Consider the following 15344-nt stretch of genomic DNA (forward strand, 5'->3'; position numbering starts at 1 on the left):
TAAATACAAATATCACATTTTATTTTTTTCGTAATTATTACAAATTTAAAATGAAAAAAACCCCTGAAATAGTAACAAAGAGGCTTTTTGCAATTAACAAGGCATAAAATCTAATAAAATCGTATAACCTGATAAAAAAATTAAAAAAAGTTGAGACTACACTACACCTAAAAATTAAAGAGCCGAAATCTTTGTACATAAGATTTAACAAAAAATGTGACTAGCTACCGACACTGCTTCAGAAAAAAGTTAATTTTTCCCGTTTGCTGAACCAGTTATGCATGCATAAAGGCGTTTGCCCCACCAAGACTCCAGATCAAATGGTTTAAAACCTTCCAAAATGAGAGGCTCATCTTCATAATAAATCGATTGATCACCTAATCGAAAAAGATTATCTACTTTTTCTTCAAAATTATAAACATCTTACTTTTGGGGCTAGCACAACCATCAGAATCTTGACTTATTTCTGCACAAACCTTATTCCAAGCTACAAAAATAAATATAATCCATTTTTTTAAAATAAAATACTTACAATCATTGACGAATTTTATAATTTCTTCATGTTGTGGTGATATAACTTCCTGTCTGTGCTGATATGAGACTGACTTTTTGTTGTGAAAAACTGGTCTAGGTACCCTAAAATTTACACATAAACTTCGATTTTTGCCTTAATGACAATGACATACGCCGGTAGTTCCTTGTCTTCACTTTCTACAGATTTATTCCGTGTATATTCCCGAATATTGTCCATATTCTGCGAAATGCCTAAGATTGAGGTTAGAAAATTAACACAAATTTTGAAATTGTTACCTCGTCTTGTAGTTTTAGCTACGATTTTACTGGGTCCTTTTACATTATACATTTTGTTGTTGACGTTGCAAACATGTAAATTTTGAATAATGCACTAATTAGAAATTTTAATAAGTAAAGAATAGTGAAGGGTCGACTTTGGGAAAGTTATTGGTTGGTGATGGTGCGAAGTCGCGATTACGTAATCTATTACTTAAAATTTCTTGGACCCTTTGATATTCATCTAACAACATGAGTTTGCAAAAACTGTCTGCATTTGTTAAAAAAATAAATAAAATTAAATTAAATTAAAAAACAGTGGCAACGGTGGCAACATTGCATTTAATCATGTGCATGCTGCGCGCGCATTTTCAAATATTTAAAAGGTTGGCGACAGTGATGCTTAAAAATACCAAGTTGGCGATGATTTTTCAGAAAAAATTCTTAAAATAAAATGGATATTTTAAAAACGACTTTGGAAGTAATTGAAAATACGGTAAAACGTTTCTAATTTGTGTTTATTTCGTATGATTGTTTTTTTATTACAGAATGTTTCGCGGGAAAACTTGAGCTCAAAAAAATTCGATTTGAAACAATGCCAAGAATACATAAATCAGCTGAAAGAAAACTTGGAAGAAACGCAGACATTAAACACACAAAACTTGGAAATATTAGAAATTAACAACTTGACCAAAAATGCTTTTAATGAAAATTGTAAATTAGTTAAGAAGCTTTTTGGGAAAGTCTACGATTATACGCAGCAAATCCAGGAGAAATTGAATACGATTTTGCAAGAAGAAAATGCATTAAATGAGTCTTTTAATGACAATACAGAACGTATGAAAAGATTAGAAAACAAATTTATCAATGAAACAAAACTCTTGGTTATTTTGGAGAAAGATGATGGCGAGAAAGTGGCAAAAAAAACTTTTGAGATAGAAAGCGCAATCAACAACATAAAAACGGAACAAAACCATTATGAAGAGTTGTGGAAAAATGTTATGGATGAATTTGAAATTAAGCAAAAGATGCTTGAAACAATTAAATTGGAAACAGAGGTACTGCAAGATAAAATAGACACGGAAAATCAACAGTTAGAAAAGCTGACTCAAGAATATAGAAAGAAAAACTTGAATCTATTTGAAGAAATAAAAAACGAAATAAAAAAGGATAAGTAAAAGATTTAATTTCCGAAATTTTTAGGTATACTTTTATTGTTTGTTTATACAGAACGTTTGAATTGGAGACAGAAGAAGTACTACTTTTGTCGCACAAGTGTAAAGAAATATTTAAAAGCAAAGAAAAATTTATACAAAAACAATTCGAAATACGCAAGACTTTAGAACTGTTGGACAAAAAATGTGCAAACATAGAAGTACGTTTAAGTGCAACTGAAGCAGAAAATAATAAACGAATTAAACTTTTACATTTGGAAATTGAATCAAAAAATAAAACCATAAGTGACAAAGAAATTGAACTTTCGTCTTGTGAAGAGAAAGCAAAACAATCAAATGACGTACGCATGGTGTGTTTGATTTAGAATATTTTAACGACCATTTTATTTTTGTAGGAACTGGAACAAATCACATTAAAAATTTCTTCACTTGAGGACGAGTTGCGTTCACTTTCAAGTTATGCTCACGAGAACGAGAAAAAAATTGTTAAAAAAGTAAATGATGTGTCCGTTTCACAAGAGTATGATAGTTTAACAAAGAAGTCAAAGGAGTTACTAGAATTGTTATCAAAGTGCGAAGAGGAAATTCATGAAAAAAAGAATGAGCTTAATACAATAAGGACGATTCCCAGTTTGGAATTATCGGAAATCAACAGAAAAATTCAGCAGGTGGAGTTAAAATCTGCGGAAACCGTTCAACTAGAGATTAAGGAAATCGAAGAAATAGAATTTCGTAACAAAAATTTCCAAGAAGCTGCCGACAGCCATGAAACTGCTTTAAAAGAGTTTGAAATTAAAATGATTCAATTAAATGTTAAAAATGAACAAATAAACCAAGAGATGAAAAACCTGATCTTACAATGTGACAATATTGAGAAAGAAATTCAGCGGCTTGAAGCTTCAAAACAAAAAGGTATCAAAATAACTCCTACACCTGCTCCTAAACGTTTAACACCCAAACGAGCAAGGAATCCACCAAAACGTAAACGTCAAAAATCTTTTGATCTTGAAAGTAACAGCAGCATTGAGGGCGAAAAGTTGAATTATGCAGAATTCATGGCCAAGAAAAAAATAGGCCAAGAAAAAAAGCAAAAGTGGTAAAAAAGAAAAAGTTTATTAAAAACATTATTTCTTTGTTCAATACTTATAAAAAACAAAATGTTAATTTTAGTTTTAGAATTTAGTTAATAACTGCAGTTTTTGTGATATTTTTTATCACGTGATTACAACGTTCACATAATTCATTTTCGCACTCAGATTGCACTCGCCTACATCGTGCACATGGAAATCGTTGACTTTTAGACAATTCGAGTTTATAATCACTTCTTATGTCAGCTTTATTCAGTTCGACTTCAGATACTTGAAGAATGTTTTCTAATTCATTTTGAATATTACCAATTGTTGTAGTTTCCTGGAAAAAATAAATTATTTGAGAAAATTTGACATGATATTCTTACTACGATAAGTTTTTCAATTTTTTTGGAAAGACCGATTTTAACAACTGTGTTTTGTGTACCCGCACCAATTTCTTTATTAATATCTTTTTTTATGTTTAGAACCACTTCCATCACTTTGTCTACAGTGTCATTTTTCCAGTAAGTCTCTGCTTTACTGTGAGTAGAAGTGAAAAATGTTTTCCCATTTTTCTGAGGTAAGTGTAAGAACATTTCTTCAACAAGATGCGGCACGATTGGGCCGATCGCTTGTGTCACAATTTCAAAAATTTGTAACAAAACAAATTGAGAAGATTTTCGTGAAATACTATCAATGGGGTCGCAATATAGGCGATCCTTAATTCCATTGTAATAAAGAGCTGATACTGGATTGGTTAATAGATTTATAACAGACTTGCAAATTTGTTGAAATCTATAATCCTTAATTGCTTCCACTGTCTACAAAAAAATAGTAATGTTTACTCTACTCTGTATTTGCACATACTTGCTCATGAAATAAATATAACAAATGCAACATATATTTATCCAACAACGACAAGTTTTTGTAATCAACATTTGAAGGTTGGTAATCATACAAACACCCCAATGCAAATCTTATGACGCTTCTAATTTTATGTAATTCGTCAGCACTTGCTTGTAAGACATTATTGCTTATATGAGCAAGTGCATCTTGGTTGGCATGACAAGCCACCCACCATCTATAAAATAACGATTTTAATTCACTTTTTTCCAAATAAATGTAGTAAAGACCTTAAAGTATCAACTCCATATGCCTTTTTGTTTTTTGTTCCTCGAACGATGTCCAAAGGGTCAACAATATTACCAACAGATTTGGACATCTTCGCCCCTTTTTCATCAACAACAAACCCGTGAACATAAATTGTTTTATAAGGGGCCTTATCTCTTAAAGCTACTGATGTGAGTAGTGAAGATTGAAACCACCCAGTAAATTGATCCACCCCTTCTAAGTACATGTCAGCAACTTTGTCGCCTTCAAGAGCATTAGCCCATGATATTCCACTATCAAACCAAATATCCAGAATATCCTAAAATCCACAATTAACATTATACTTTCATGAAATTGTATTATACTTGTCCTTTTTCAATTTGGTCAATTTTAATTCCAGCTCTTAATTCCTCCGGAATTAAATCTTTTGTGGGTATTTGCCACCAAAAGTCGGTTCCATGATTATCCACCAGCATGCAAAGATGTCTTATTAAATCCCTAAAATTCTCAAAGTAAATTTTATTTGCTTTTTTTTTTTTAAATCAACCATACTCGCTAATCAAAACGTCATTATTTGATTTATTGAAAAAGACAGGAATTGGAACTCCCCATTTTCTTTGCCTACTGATGCACCAATAAGGTCGTTTTTGTATCTGATTTATTAAGTTTCGCTTATACATTTGACTATTGACCTTAGGAATAATTTCAACATTTTCTAACAGGTCCTAAAACGAATAAATTTAGAAGAAAATACATAAAGTAATAAATACCCACAATGGCCCTATTTTTTATAGAATCAGTATCAAGAAACCATTGTTGACTAGCTCTGATAATGACAGGTTTTTTCGTTCGCCAATCATAAGGATAACTATGCACATAATCGTGCAAAAAGACAATATCCTCTTTAATCATTTCCAAAACTGTTTCTGTTCCATCTTCTAGTACAAACTTTCCCTCAAGTTCTTTGCCAGCACTGGTGTTGTAACACCCTAATTCATTTACTAAATTTTCCTAGAACAAGAAATTGAAATGAGGAATATTTAACCCCTAAACTGCTCTAAACGTATATCTACGCCGAGTGGTTCGCTGCTCGAACCGTATACTTATTATTAGACTTATTTTGAAATTATATTAGTTTCTTATTATAAAAAGGCCATAAATGCATTGCTAATTCAATTTTTTTCCTTTGGTGTTGTTAACTGCTCTTAACGTATTTATACGCGGTAACTGTTTATGGCATTATTAGAAACTTATGGGACGGATTCATTTTTTTCATAAAAAAATGTTCAAAAGTTGTGTTCTGCGATATTAGCACGGAAAAATGAGTGATGATTTCTTACAAACGGAATTATTGTAGTGCTTATACAATTTTTTAAACTTGCTTTTTATTGTTACAGAACAAATGTATTTTTATTGCATCAACAGTACAAAACAAATTTTTTACTGATCAAGAGCTAAAGTAAATTTTTGCTAAAAACGGTGAGAAAGTATTATTCTGTTCAAGAAATTGATAATTTTGATTATTACCTTTTGTGAAAACAATTAGGAGTATTTAAAAAACTTATGGGGGAGTAATAAGGTTTCTGTACTCTTAAAATATTGCACTAAATAAAACAAATTTTGCTTTACTCTAAATTTTACAAATACAGACCTGAAAATTTTCTAAGAATTTGTGAATTTAGCAGTAAACTGCTCAAAACGTATTTATACGCAATAAGATTTAACCGCTCTAAACGTATATACAGGATGTATTATGAAAAACGCCCCAAGCCATAACTCCATTATTTTTAAAGTTATGACAATACTTCTTAGAACAAAGTTGAACATTTTTTGTCATCTATCGTTTGGGATAGATGCTAAATTAATGCTGTTTTCTGTTTCACGGGAAATGACAACTACTTTATTTTTTTAATGGAACATCCTGTATATTTTACCACTTTTGGATCCTTTGTTTAATTGTCTTTTAACAAGTTTTAGTACCATATGCCTAAAATCAACCGTTGGTGAGATATGGGTCAATTAAAAATTTATTAGAGTAGACAGTGGAAAACAATAATTCAAGTAATATTGACAAATATTATTATTTTACATTTTCTCTTACTATTTTTATACTTTTTGGTGTTAAGCATGGCTGATAATGTGTTAACAGATATGATTCAAGAATATTTTGAATGCAATAAAAATAGTTGGAGACGACAACGCCTTTACATTGGGTGATAAGAAATGTTAAAAATCATCGAAAATTTAAGCGACTTGACTAAAATTTGACGATGTTTGGGGCTTTTAAAAACCCAAATTAGAACATCGCCAATTTCAAAGAGACACAGGATTAGATAGGTGTTGAAGAAAATGCAAGAATATGAACTTAAGAAATTGCAAATAACGTTGGCTTATCACAAGCAACTATACGGGCTATTAGAGGTGACGTCACAGACGCGACTGTACTGAAGCTAAACATACAGTGTTGCCAGTTGTGATACTAGAGTACCAAATTGATACTAGATTTTTTTTACTAGATATTTATATTTACTTGTAAACAAATAATAATTTATATTCTCAGCCAAATACACATTATGTGCATGTTAATATATTTTATTTTGTTTTGGTACGACCTATCCACTCCTGTCGTTTGCAACATTCTGGCAACGCTGTACACACAGAAAGTGAGGTTAGAACAGATTAAATTACAGAAATGTTGACTACAATTGTTAAAATCATTACGAAACGACACACATTTTTCATAGCAACTATTTCCTTAGAAACAATCTCCCTACACGTCCAGGATTCAAGGTTTAGCTTCAAAGGTACAGTCACGTACCTTGCTGACGTCACACTAATAGAGCGTATTCTAATTTAGGTTTTCTAAACATCCTAAACATGCTCAAATTTTCTTCAAGTCGACGAATTAGAACCTCTCTTATTGGAAACCCAGGCTTTGTGGTCTCCAACAATTTTTATTGCATTCAAAATATTCTTGAATCATGTCTGTTAACATAACACATTGTCAGTCCTGATTAACATCAAAAAGTATAAAAATAATAAGAGAAAATACACAGTAATAATAATATTTGTCAACATTACTTGATATTATTGTTTTACACTGCCTGCTTTAATAAATTTTTAATTGACGCATATCTCACGAACGGTTGGCTTTAGGCATATGGTACTAAAACCTATTAAAAGACAATTAAACAAAGAATCCAAGAGTGGTAAAATATACAGGGTGTTCCATTAAAAAAATTAAAGTTGATGTCATTTCCCGTGAAACAGAAAACAGCATTAATTTAGCATCTATCCCACATGATAGATGACAAAAAAATGTTCAAATTTGTTCTAAGACGTATTGTCATAACTTTAAAAATAATGGAGTTATGGCTTGGGGCGTTTTTCCTAATACAGCCTGTATATACGCACCGCCCAAAATATGTGAGCACACAGCAAAGGATTATAAAATTAATTTAGCAGTTTAAGGGTTAAAGAACGTACTTACAATTTCCATTTTTTCATTTAGAGCTATGAGAAAATCTTCAGGGCCGTGAGCAGGTGCTGTATGAACCAGACCTGTACCTTTACTTGCTGTAGCATGCGATGATGGTACAAAATTTACGTTTTTGTCTTTATAAATTGGGTGGATGTACGTTAAATGTGACAGTGTTTCACTAGAGAAGCTTTCCACTTTTTCAAACTTAGAATTCAAAGTTTTGCTCAAGCTAGCTTGTAAATCAGAGGCTATAATATACAGAGAATTGTCTTTGGAATTTTTTACTAAACAATACTGCAACGATGGACTGTAACACACTGCTTGGTTTGCCGGTAACGTCCATGGGGTTGTTGTCCAAACTAAAGCGTAAACCCTTTGAAAACAAATTTACTATGCTGTGGTTTTATTTCACAACTTACTGCTCGCTTCTGTTAGGGAATTGATTCACTTTAAATCTAACAAAAACACTTTTGCTTTTATGTTGGTCATTGTATTCCAATTCAGCTTCAGCTAAAGCTGTTCTGAAAATGTTTATATTTAAGTGTTAAAATAAAAAAATAACGATTCTCTACCTTGAAGAAGGTGACCAATAAATAGGTTTAAAGTCTCTGTAAATGAGGTTTTTTTGATAGAGTTTATTAAATAATTTAAATTGTATTTTAACGTAATCAGGATTGTACGTAGCGTAGTGTTTATTCCAATCGCCCGTTATTCCCCATGTTTGAAAAACGGCTTTTTGATCCCTTATAGTATTTTTTGCTAAATTCCTAGCTAAAAACCATTATACTTATGAGTACAAGAGGAGTCTCAACTATAAGTAAATTACCTTTAGATCTAATTTCTAATGGTGTTGCATCAGGTTTTGATAGTGCTTTTAATTCAATTGGTAACCCATGGCAATCCCACCCTGGTATATAGTGAACCTTGTGCCCTTTTAAAATCTGATATCTCAAAATAGTATCTTTAAGAATCTGTAAATTTCATGTAAGTAGACTAAAGCATAAAACATGCTCTATTACTTTATTGAGAGCGTGCCCCATGTGAAGCTTTCCATTGGCGTAGGGGGGCCCATCGTGTAACACAAATTCAGGTTCTGATAAGTAACTTCTTTGCCACTTATATAATTGATCAAATTCGGCAACCTAAAGACATATGATTACAATTCGATCGTATAAATAAAAATTTTACATACGGTAGTAATTTTTTCATCACGTTCCAGTAATTTTTTGTTCTCTAACCTCAATGGAAATTTTGTTTTAGGCAAAAATATTGTATCACTATAAACCTTTTTCTTTTCACTTTGTGTGCAGTAATAACAAACATTTATATGCTTTTTTTGCCGTAAAATTAATCGTAAAATCATTTTCTAAGGATTTTTCACATAACCTCATTTGAACAAACGAACTACTGTGTAGATTCTGTGGTGTAGATTTTATAACACTATAGTAGTTAATTTGTACCCAAGTTGACGTTGACATTTATTGTTGTCAATTTTGACGTCTCGTAAATCGATTTTAATTTAGAAAAAAAAATGATCAAACCGCGTTTACTACTGTAATTTAATATTTTTTGCCAAAGAGTTAGTTATTAAAATTTCCAAAGATGAACCTGATAGCAGCTGTAAAGGCATATGTTACCAAAATGACTGAAGAAAGCGAGCCCGGCATGAAAATCTTGTTAATGGATAAAGAAACAACCAGTGTAATCAGTATGGTTTACGGGCAGTCAGAAATTCAACAAAAGGAGGTTTTTCTGCTCGAAAGATTAGATTCACCAAACCAGAGCAATTCTTTGGGGCTGCGTTACCTAAAATGTTTAGTTTTTCTACGCCCCACTCAAGAAAATATTGGACTACTATGTAACGAATTGCGTTATCCCAAATACGGCGCTTATTACATCTACTTTAGCAACATTGTGGCCAAAGCTGACATCAAGATTTTAGCTGAACATGATGAACAAGAAGTTGTTAAAGAAGTGCAGGAGTTGTACATGGATTACCTAGCTGTGAACCCCCATCTGTTTTCAATCGGTTTGCCAACTTGCATGAATAGTCTATCTTGGAACCCAACAGCTTTACAAAGGACAGTTCAAGGAATTGTTGCTGTTCTCTTATCGTTAAAGAAGAGTCCAGCAATTAGATACCAAGCTAATTCAAAACTGTGCAAAGATCTTGGAACACGAATTGATGAAGTTATGAGTAAAGAATCGTCATTGTTTGCTTTTGGCCAAAACAGTCAACCTTTATTGCTTATTTTGGACCGAAGAGATGACCCAATGACGCCTCTGCTAAACCAGTGGACATATCAAGCAATGGTGCATGAACTTTTAACAATAAATAATAATCGCGTCAACCTATCAGGAATCCCGGGAGTTGGTAAAGAATTATCTGAAGTGGTTTTATCAGCAGAGCAAGACTCATTTTACGCTAAGAATATTTTTCTGAATTACGGCGAAATTGGACAGAACATCAAACAATTAATGGATCAATTCCAAGCCAAAGCTAAAAGTCACCAAAAAATTGAAAGTATTGCAGATATGAAAAATTTTGTTGAAGCATATCCTCAATTTAAAAAGCTCTCAGGAAACGTTACGAAACATGTGACAGTCGTTGGAGAATTAAGTTCCATGGTCAATAAATACCAGCTACTCGATGTGTCTGAAATTGAACAAGAGATTTCATCACACAATGACCATTCATCACATTTGCAAAGTATCAAAAAGCTAATAAACAATGATAAAGTTAGAAATACAGATATTGCAAAACTAGTAATGCTTTATGCTTTACGCTATCAAAATCACAGCAATAACGATGTGGTTGGACTTATTGAACTACTAAAGAAGAGAGGAGTTCCAGATCGTCTTATTAAAAATATTGTTAATATATTGGAATACGCAGGTTCGCATGCTAGACAGAGTGACTTTCTCAATGTGGAAAACGCTCTTCAGAGTACAAAGCGTTTCTTTAAGGGATTAAGTGGAGTTGATAATGTCTACACACAACATAAGCCTTTAATCCATGAAACTTTAGAAGAACTTGTTAGGGGAAGATTGAAAGATAGCCTTTATCCTTATGTTGGAAATCATTTTCTCAGTGGGAGACCTCAAGACATAATTATTTTTATTGTCGGAGGCACAACTTACGAGGAGTCTTTGACTGTACATTCCTTCAATAAGAGCAACCCGAGCTTTAACATTGCTCTTGGGGGCACTACAATACACAATTCAACCAGCTTTTTAGCTGAAGTTGAACAAGCAACCAGAAATCTACCCAGAAAACATACCAGAAATATCCGTAATGTTAGATTTGACTAATATGTAATAATTGCTTTGCACATTAAGAAAAGTGTATATTTTATTTATTTATGTTATGTAAAAATTGATTATCTATTAAACGATAAAGTCTTTTGTCTTTTCCTTTTTTTATTCTTTTACCTATTAGCCCAGTCAAATTAGACAAATCGGTGGAAAAAAATCCTAGAGTTGGAATTTTTTTAAACGCTTTTTTACACTTGGGTAGACATATATCAAAAGTTCCCGAAGGTGGTGGGCGAGCTCGAGGGGGGGAGGGGGTTAAAGGTGTCTTTTTTTTGGTTTTTTGCTTATATCTCTGAAATTATCACTCCTCTAGGTTTTTATCTTCTTATCAAAATTAAAGCTTACAAAATTTCCTACAAAAATGGTCCTATTCATTTTTGTCATAGGACTAACCGTAGGGTTCAAAAGTTTCGAGTCTACATAAAATTGCATTAAAAACCCTTTGAAATACATTTCATTAGGATATGGTAAGTATTTATATGTGTAGAGCGTTCCCCAACTAAACTGGTCTGTCTGAAAGTTGACTCGAGTGTAAACATTTAAACGGAGATATAAATAAACATTTTGGAAGAAAGTTAAATGGGGTGTATATGTTTAAACAAAGATATAAACATAAAATTCTTTAGAGGTGTAAAGGGGCACTAAAATCAGATTTTTCGAAAATTAGTTTTTAAGGGAATAAAACGGTGTACACATTTAAATGGATATAAAACATTAAATTTAAAAAATATGATCCTTAAAGAGTGTAGAAGTGCACTTTTCAAATTTTAATGAAATAAAGTAGAGTAAACGCTTAAAAACAAAATTAGAAATATGAAATTCCGAATTTTGAGAGTGCAGAAGTACACTGAGACGACACTTTATGAAAATCAACATTTAATATTTATCTATAAACATAGCCCATGCGAAGAACGAGACTACTATAACTGAATCCTATACATAACATAGGTAATTATCTAGCTTTATAAAGTACCTAAGCCTATGGAATGGTGTTGTGAACGGGCTTTCTCCCATTTTATATCAGAAATACACGCGAACAAAGTCGCAGGCAAATGCTAGTTCAGCATATAAAGTTGATTCGGAAGACTTGATAGACCCTCGTGACACCTCTAATAAACTGTTGGATCCAATACATTCAATTTACTGTAAGCTTTATTCAAATCATCGATATTAAATCATCTATTTATTAATATTGAACTGAACAAGACTCTAATTCGGTTTTCAATGTTTAAGTTGAAGACGAAGAATCGAAGGTGCAGCATATGATGACGACTCGGAAGACTTTATAGACTCTCTAATGAAGTGTTGCACCCAATAAATTCAATTTGCTTTCAGTTTTTTCAAATTACAAGATTAATCCTGTTTTAAATGCGGATAAAGTACATTTTTTGTCTAATTTGATTGCGCTATATTAAAAGGATTAGTTTTTGAATTTCGCGGAATTTTTAACACTGGCAACATAAAAACCAGTGTGGTGTTTGGGGTGTTCAGCATTGCCAATATAAAAATTGTAAAACAGGTGAAAATGGACGTGAAGGACTGGCAGTTTGTTTACGTAAAATGTTGCAACAAAAACATTAACAATAAAGAATATTGAAATGGAAGGTGAAGTAAATGTTGCGGAAAGTCTCGAAAATATTGCAATGGACGTTGAAGGACGAATAATGAAACGATGTAGGCTACCGAGAAGACAAGTAGTGCAATCAAAGAGGTTCTGTGCCAAAGATGAGAGAAATGCATCACTGAAAAAGGTTTATTGTTTGTAAATCGACCGAGCAGTTGTTTATTTTACTTTTTGTAGGTTTCTGTTATCCTCCAGAAATCAGAGACTGACAGAACATTCGAAGAAGCTCAGGTATTAAATGAATGCTCTGAAGCAGTTGAGGAGGTCCAAATGCGGTGGCGTAAGCGTGACGTAGCTAAACGAAGATTAGAGGAATTTGAGGAATCGCCAGAAGTGTTGAAAGAAAAATGCTTAATTCTTGCACAAGCTATAGCACAGGCACAACATCTGGTTGTTTACACAGGAGCTGGAATCAGCACTGCGGCCAAAATTCCAGATTATAGAGGCCCTAACGGGATTTGGACACGACTACAACAAGGCAAAGACATAGGGTGAGTACTAAAAACAAAATAAACCAATTTTAAAATGACCTTGTAGAGCTCATGACCTCTCACTGGCTGAACCAACGTACACGCACATGGCCTTGTCAGAGTTATACCGCAAAAAAATACTCAAATATGTAGTATCACAAAACTGTGACGGTTTGCATTTACGTTCAGGTTTGCCAAGGACTGCTTTATCAGAACTGCATGGAAATATGTATGTTGAAGTGTGCAAGAATTGCAAGCCTCATAAAGAATACTGGCGGTTGTTTGATGTGACGGAAAACACGGCGCGATACTCGCACAAGACATCACGTAGGTGTTACGTGTGCAATGAGGCTTTGGTTGATACAATTGTCCACTTTGGGGAGAGGGGAAGCTTACAGTGGCCCCTGAATTGGGCTGGTGCTTGCAAAAACGCGGAGAAGGCCACGACGATCCTCTGTTTGGGGTCGAGTCTCAAAGTCTTGAAAAAGTATCCCTGGTTGTGGCGCATGGATAAGCCCGCGAAGAAGCGGCCAAATTTGTACATTGTCAACTTACAATGGACCCCAAAAGACGATGTTGCCAATGTTAAGATCCACGGTAAATGTGATGTGGTGATGGAGGCGGTGATGAATTTGCTTGATATTAAAGTGCCCCAATACGACAAAAGCCTGGACCCCATTTTTGCCCATGGAACGTTACTGTGCGATGCTGAGTTGCACACGACGACTCAGCCGCTGCTCAAGTTGGAAGACGAGAAAAAGGATTTCCCAGTACAAAATGGTATACAAGACTGTTCCACAAATCGTGATAATGATCTCAGTTCGACTAATTCAATAAAATCAGAGTTCTGTGATACTAGTAGCAATAGTGATACATCACCAAGTCATTCTGAATCTGCGCTAAATTGTCTTCCTGTAAGAGAAACCGCACATGCTTTTTCAATCGACGACATCCTTAGCGACCGTGTTCACGAAACTTCAGCATTACCTCGTCGGGAGACACCAAGTCCATTAGAAACTAGTTTTTTATTATCGAATTACTCGCTTCTGAGTTACAATCATTTCGCCACTAATTTATTACAATGTCAGATATTAGGCTCCTATTCCGATTTTATTTATTATCCCCATCAAACCAGTTTCTTATACCCCGGTATTCATAGCATTATTAACCCAGTTCCGGATTTTTCCATGCCGGAAGTTAAAATCGAAAAGATCAGTCCTAAAATTGAACCGTCATGTGAGTTTTGTGATAGAAATTACAATTCTGTAAATTGTTTGTTTTATCCAAAAATTGAAGCGATGTTTGTCAATCCGTTGTATAGGTTTAGTAAGATTGAACAAAAAGAGAAACCGAATGTTTGCTTATGTTGTGATTACACAACTGACGAAGAAGACATCGATGAAAATAAAGAGCAAATAAAAAGTAAAATTCAAGCAGGTTGGTTTGGAAAAGGGTGCCGAAAAAATCGACGTTGGAAGAAAAAATAGTTTTAATTCGTCAGTATTAATGTGAATTTTGTATTATTTTTTTACTTTTTATTTATTTATTTACTGAGTGTTTATTTATATGATATAAATGAAATAAAACTTGGGCATGACTACAAAGAATTTTATTTCCCTACACTTATCCTACATTTTGTTTACAACTTATTTCTGGAAAGGGTAATAATCCAACCCAGTATTATATTCATACTTAGGCTTATCTGTCTTTTTAGTTTGTGCTATTAATTCCTGTACGCTCTTACGATATGGAGGTGGAAGCATGTCTTCATGCAAAGTACATTCAAATGGGGCAATTTCTTGTTTCTTATATATACGTTTTCTTATAATATCGACGTCACGCACATATTCGTCTAACAAATTATCAATGCATGTTGGGGGTGCATTAAATTCAATTAAAAAGTAACTAAAATTACATTTAAACATTTCCTTTTAATGCTTTATTGTAATACCTAGCCTTGTGATGAACTTGACCATGCATACTCGTCTTATGGGGCATATCTCGAGTTCCTAAATTCTCTAGTTTTCTAATAAAGCCACCCTTCTCAAAAATCGCGTTTGCAGTCCTCTTGACCACAGAAGCCAGTTCCGCCTAAAAAAAAATTCATTACAAAATTCATCAAACACAGAAAACAAACCTTTGGCATGATTCTGTAAAGCAAGCACAACTCATATGTAATCATAATTACGTTTTTTTTTTAGAAATCTAAAGAAACAATTTAAGACTTTTGTGAGGTTAAAAAATCTGTCATTTTTGTGTTTAGTGACTTTTGATTTTACAGTTGGTAGTTCCTTTTTTGTATTTAATTAT

General features: G+C 33.1%; 6 protein-coding genes across 8 annotated transcripts; 3 read left to right on the top strand and 3 right to left on the bottom strand.

Moving 5' to 3' along the window:
- Positions 1-4: 4 nt before the first annotated feature.
- On the bottom strand, positions 5-1125 carry LOC123014604 (MAPK regulated corepressor interacting protein 2). Of its 2 annotated transcripts, none has more exons than XM_044413802.1 (5): positions 811-1125; positions 687-754; positions 533-636; positions 428-487; positions 5-377 (listed from the first exon to the last, which is right to left on the bottom strand). In XM_044413802.1, exons 2-5 carry the CDS (start codon positions 749-751, stop codon positions 250-252), a joined length of 357 nt encoding a protein of 118 aa, XP_044269737.1. In that variant the 5' UTR covers positions 752-754; positions 811-1125; the 3' UTR covers positions 5-249. The 2 variants fall into 2 exon arrangements, with proteins under 2 accessions (XP_044269737.1, XP_044269736.1); XM_044413801.1 differs by having other exon boundaries at positions 687-765.
- On the top strand, positions 934-3893 carry LOC123014602 (myosin-J heavy chain-like). Its single transcript, XM_044413797.1, has 4 exons — positions 934-1285; positions 1338-1963; positions 2020-2305; positions 2360-3893. The coding sequence occupies exons 1-4, from the start codon at positions 1244-1246 to the stop codon at positions 3062-3064; spliced, it is 1659 nt and encodes a 552-aa protein (XP_044269732.1). The 5' UTR covers positions 934-1243; the 3' UTR covers positions 3065-3893.
- LOC123014601 (isoleucine--tRNA ligase, mitochondrial) lies at positions 3049-9024 on the bottom strand. 2 transcript variants are annotated; one of them, XM_044413795.1, is made up of 13 exons: positions 8818-9024; positions 8645-8767; positions 8452-8596; positions 8198-8396; positions 8045-8146; positions 7635-7998; positions 4919-5155; positions 4697-4869; positions 4510-4642; positions 4168-4463; positions 3902-4115; positions 3424-3855; positions 3049-3374 (listed from the first exon to the last, which is right to left on the bottom strand). In XM_044413795.1, the coding sequence occupies exons 1-13, from the start codon at positions 8986-8988 to the stop codon at positions 3144-3146; spliced, it is 2820 nt and encodes a 939-aa protein (XP_044269730.1). In that variant the 5' UTR covers positions 8989-9024; the 3' UTR covers positions 3049-3143. The 2 variants fall into 2 exon arrangements, with proteins under 2 accessions (XP_044269730.1, XP_044269729.1); XM_044413794.1 differs by having other exon boundaries at positions 3050-3374; positions 3421-3855.
- Positions 9025-9101: 77 nt separating this feature from the next.
- LOC123014453 (vacuolar protein sorting-associated protein 45) lies at positions 9102-11034 on the top strand. Its single transcript, XM_044413590.1, has one exon. It carries the CDS (start codon positions 9228-9230, stop codon positions 10935-10937), a length of 1710 nt encoding a protein of 569 aa, XP_044269525.1. The 5' UTR covers positions 9102-9227; the 3' UTR covers positions 10938-11034.
- A 1287-nt stretch (positions 11035-12321) lies between these two features.
- Positions 12322-14631, top strand: LOC123014301 (NAD-dependent protein deacetylase sirtuin-7). The gene is made up of 3 exons (XM_044413349.1): positions 12322-12691; positions 12742-13055; positions 13102-14631. Exons 1-3 carry the CDS (start codon positions 12539-12541, stop codon positions 14519-14521), a joined length of 1887 nt encoding a protein of 628 aa, XP_044269284.1. The 5' UTR covers positions 12322-12538; the 3' UTR covers positions 14522-14631.
- LOC123014302 (probable 28S ribosomal protein S6, mitochondrial) lies at positions 14629-15314 on the bottom strand. Its single transcript, XM_044413350.1, has 3 exons — positions 15172-15314; positions 14986-15125; positions 14629-14939 (listed from the first exon to the last, which is right to left on the bottom strand). The coding sequence occupies exons 1-3, from the start codon at positions 15214-15216 to the stop codon at positions 14681-14683; spliced, it is 444 nt and encodes a 147-aa protein (XP_044269285.1). The 5' UTR covers positions 15217-15314; the 3' UTR covers positions 14629-14680.
- Between the last annotated feature and the right edge of the window lie 30 nt (positions 15315-15344).

The sequence above is a fragment of the Tribolium madens genome, unplaced genomic scaffold (assembly GCF_015345945.1).
Source record: "Tribolium madens isolate multiple individuals breed KSU strain unplaced genomic scaffold, Tmad_KSU_1.1 Scaffold_97;HRSCAF=244;Tcas5.2_LG3a, whole genome shotgun sequence".
NCBI lineage: Eukaryota > Metazoa > Arthropoda > Insecta > Coleoptera > Tenebrionidae > Tribolium > Tribolium madens.

Bases quoted from the DNA above. Each gene is read 5' to 3' on its own strand.
- LOC123014604 (XM_044413801.1), bottom strand. From the start codon at position 862: ATGTATAATGTAAAAGGACCCAGTAAAATCGTAGCTAAAACTACAAGA. The intron at 488-532 runs GTAAGTATTTTA...TTATTTTTGTAG, and splicing joins TATAAAATTCGTCAATGATT to CTTGGAATAAGGTTTGTGCA. The intron at 378-427 runs GTAAGATGTTTA...TTTTTCGATTAG, and splicing joins TGGTTGTGCTAGCCCCAAAA to GTGATCAATCGATTTATTAT.
- LOC123014301 (XM_044413349.1), top strand. From the start codon at position 12,539: ATGGAAGGTGAAGTAAATGTTGCGGAAAGTCTCGAAAATATTGCAATG. The intron at 12,692-12,741 runs GTTTATTGTTTG...TACTTTTTGTAG, and splicing joins GAAATGCATCACTGAAAAAG to GTTTCTGTTATCCTCCAGAA. The intron at 13,056-13,101 runs GTGAGTACTAAA...ATGACCTTGTAG, and splicing joins CAACAAGGCAAAGACATAGG to AGCTCATGACCTCTCACTGG.
- LOC123014602 (XM_044413797.1), top strand. From the start codon at position 1,244: ATGGATATTTTAAAAACGACTTTGGAAGTAATTGAAAATACG. The intron at 1,286-1,337 runs GTAAAACGTTTC...TTTTTATTACAG, and splicing joins TGGAAGTAATTGAAAATACG to AATGTTTCGCGGGAAAACTT. The intron at 1,964-2,019 runs GTAAAAGATTTA...TTGTTTATACAG, and splicing joins AACGAAATAAAAAAGGATAA to AACGTTTGAATTGGAGACAG.
- LOC123014302 (XM_044413350.1), bottom strand. From the start codon at position 15,216: ATGATTACATATGAGTTGTGCTTGCTTTACAGAATCATGCCAAAG. The intron at 15,126-15,171 runs GTTTGTTTTCTG...ATTTTTTTTTAG, and splicing joins TTTACAGAATCATGCCAAAG to GCGGAACTGGCTTCTGTGGT. The intron at 14,940-14,985 runs GTATTACAATAA...ATGTAATTTTAG, and splicing joins CAAGTTCATCACAAGGCTAG to TTACTTTTTAATTGAATTTA.
- LOC123014453 (XM_044413590.1), top strand. From the start codon at position 9,228: ATGAACCTGATAGCAGCTGTAAAGGCATATGTTACCAAAATGACTGAA.
- LOC123014601 (XM_044413794.1), bottom strand. From the start codon at position 8,988: ATGATTTTACGATTAATTTTACGGCAAAAAAAGCATATAAATGTTTGT. The intron at 8,397-8,451 runs GTAATTTACTTA...AATGGTTTTTAG, and splicing joins ATTAGAAATTAGATCTAAAG to CTAGGAATTTAGCAAAAAAT. The intron at 8,147-8,197 runs GTAGAGAATCGT...AAACATTTTCAG, and splicing joins TATTGGTCACCTTCTTCAAG to AACAGCTTTAGCTGAAGCTG.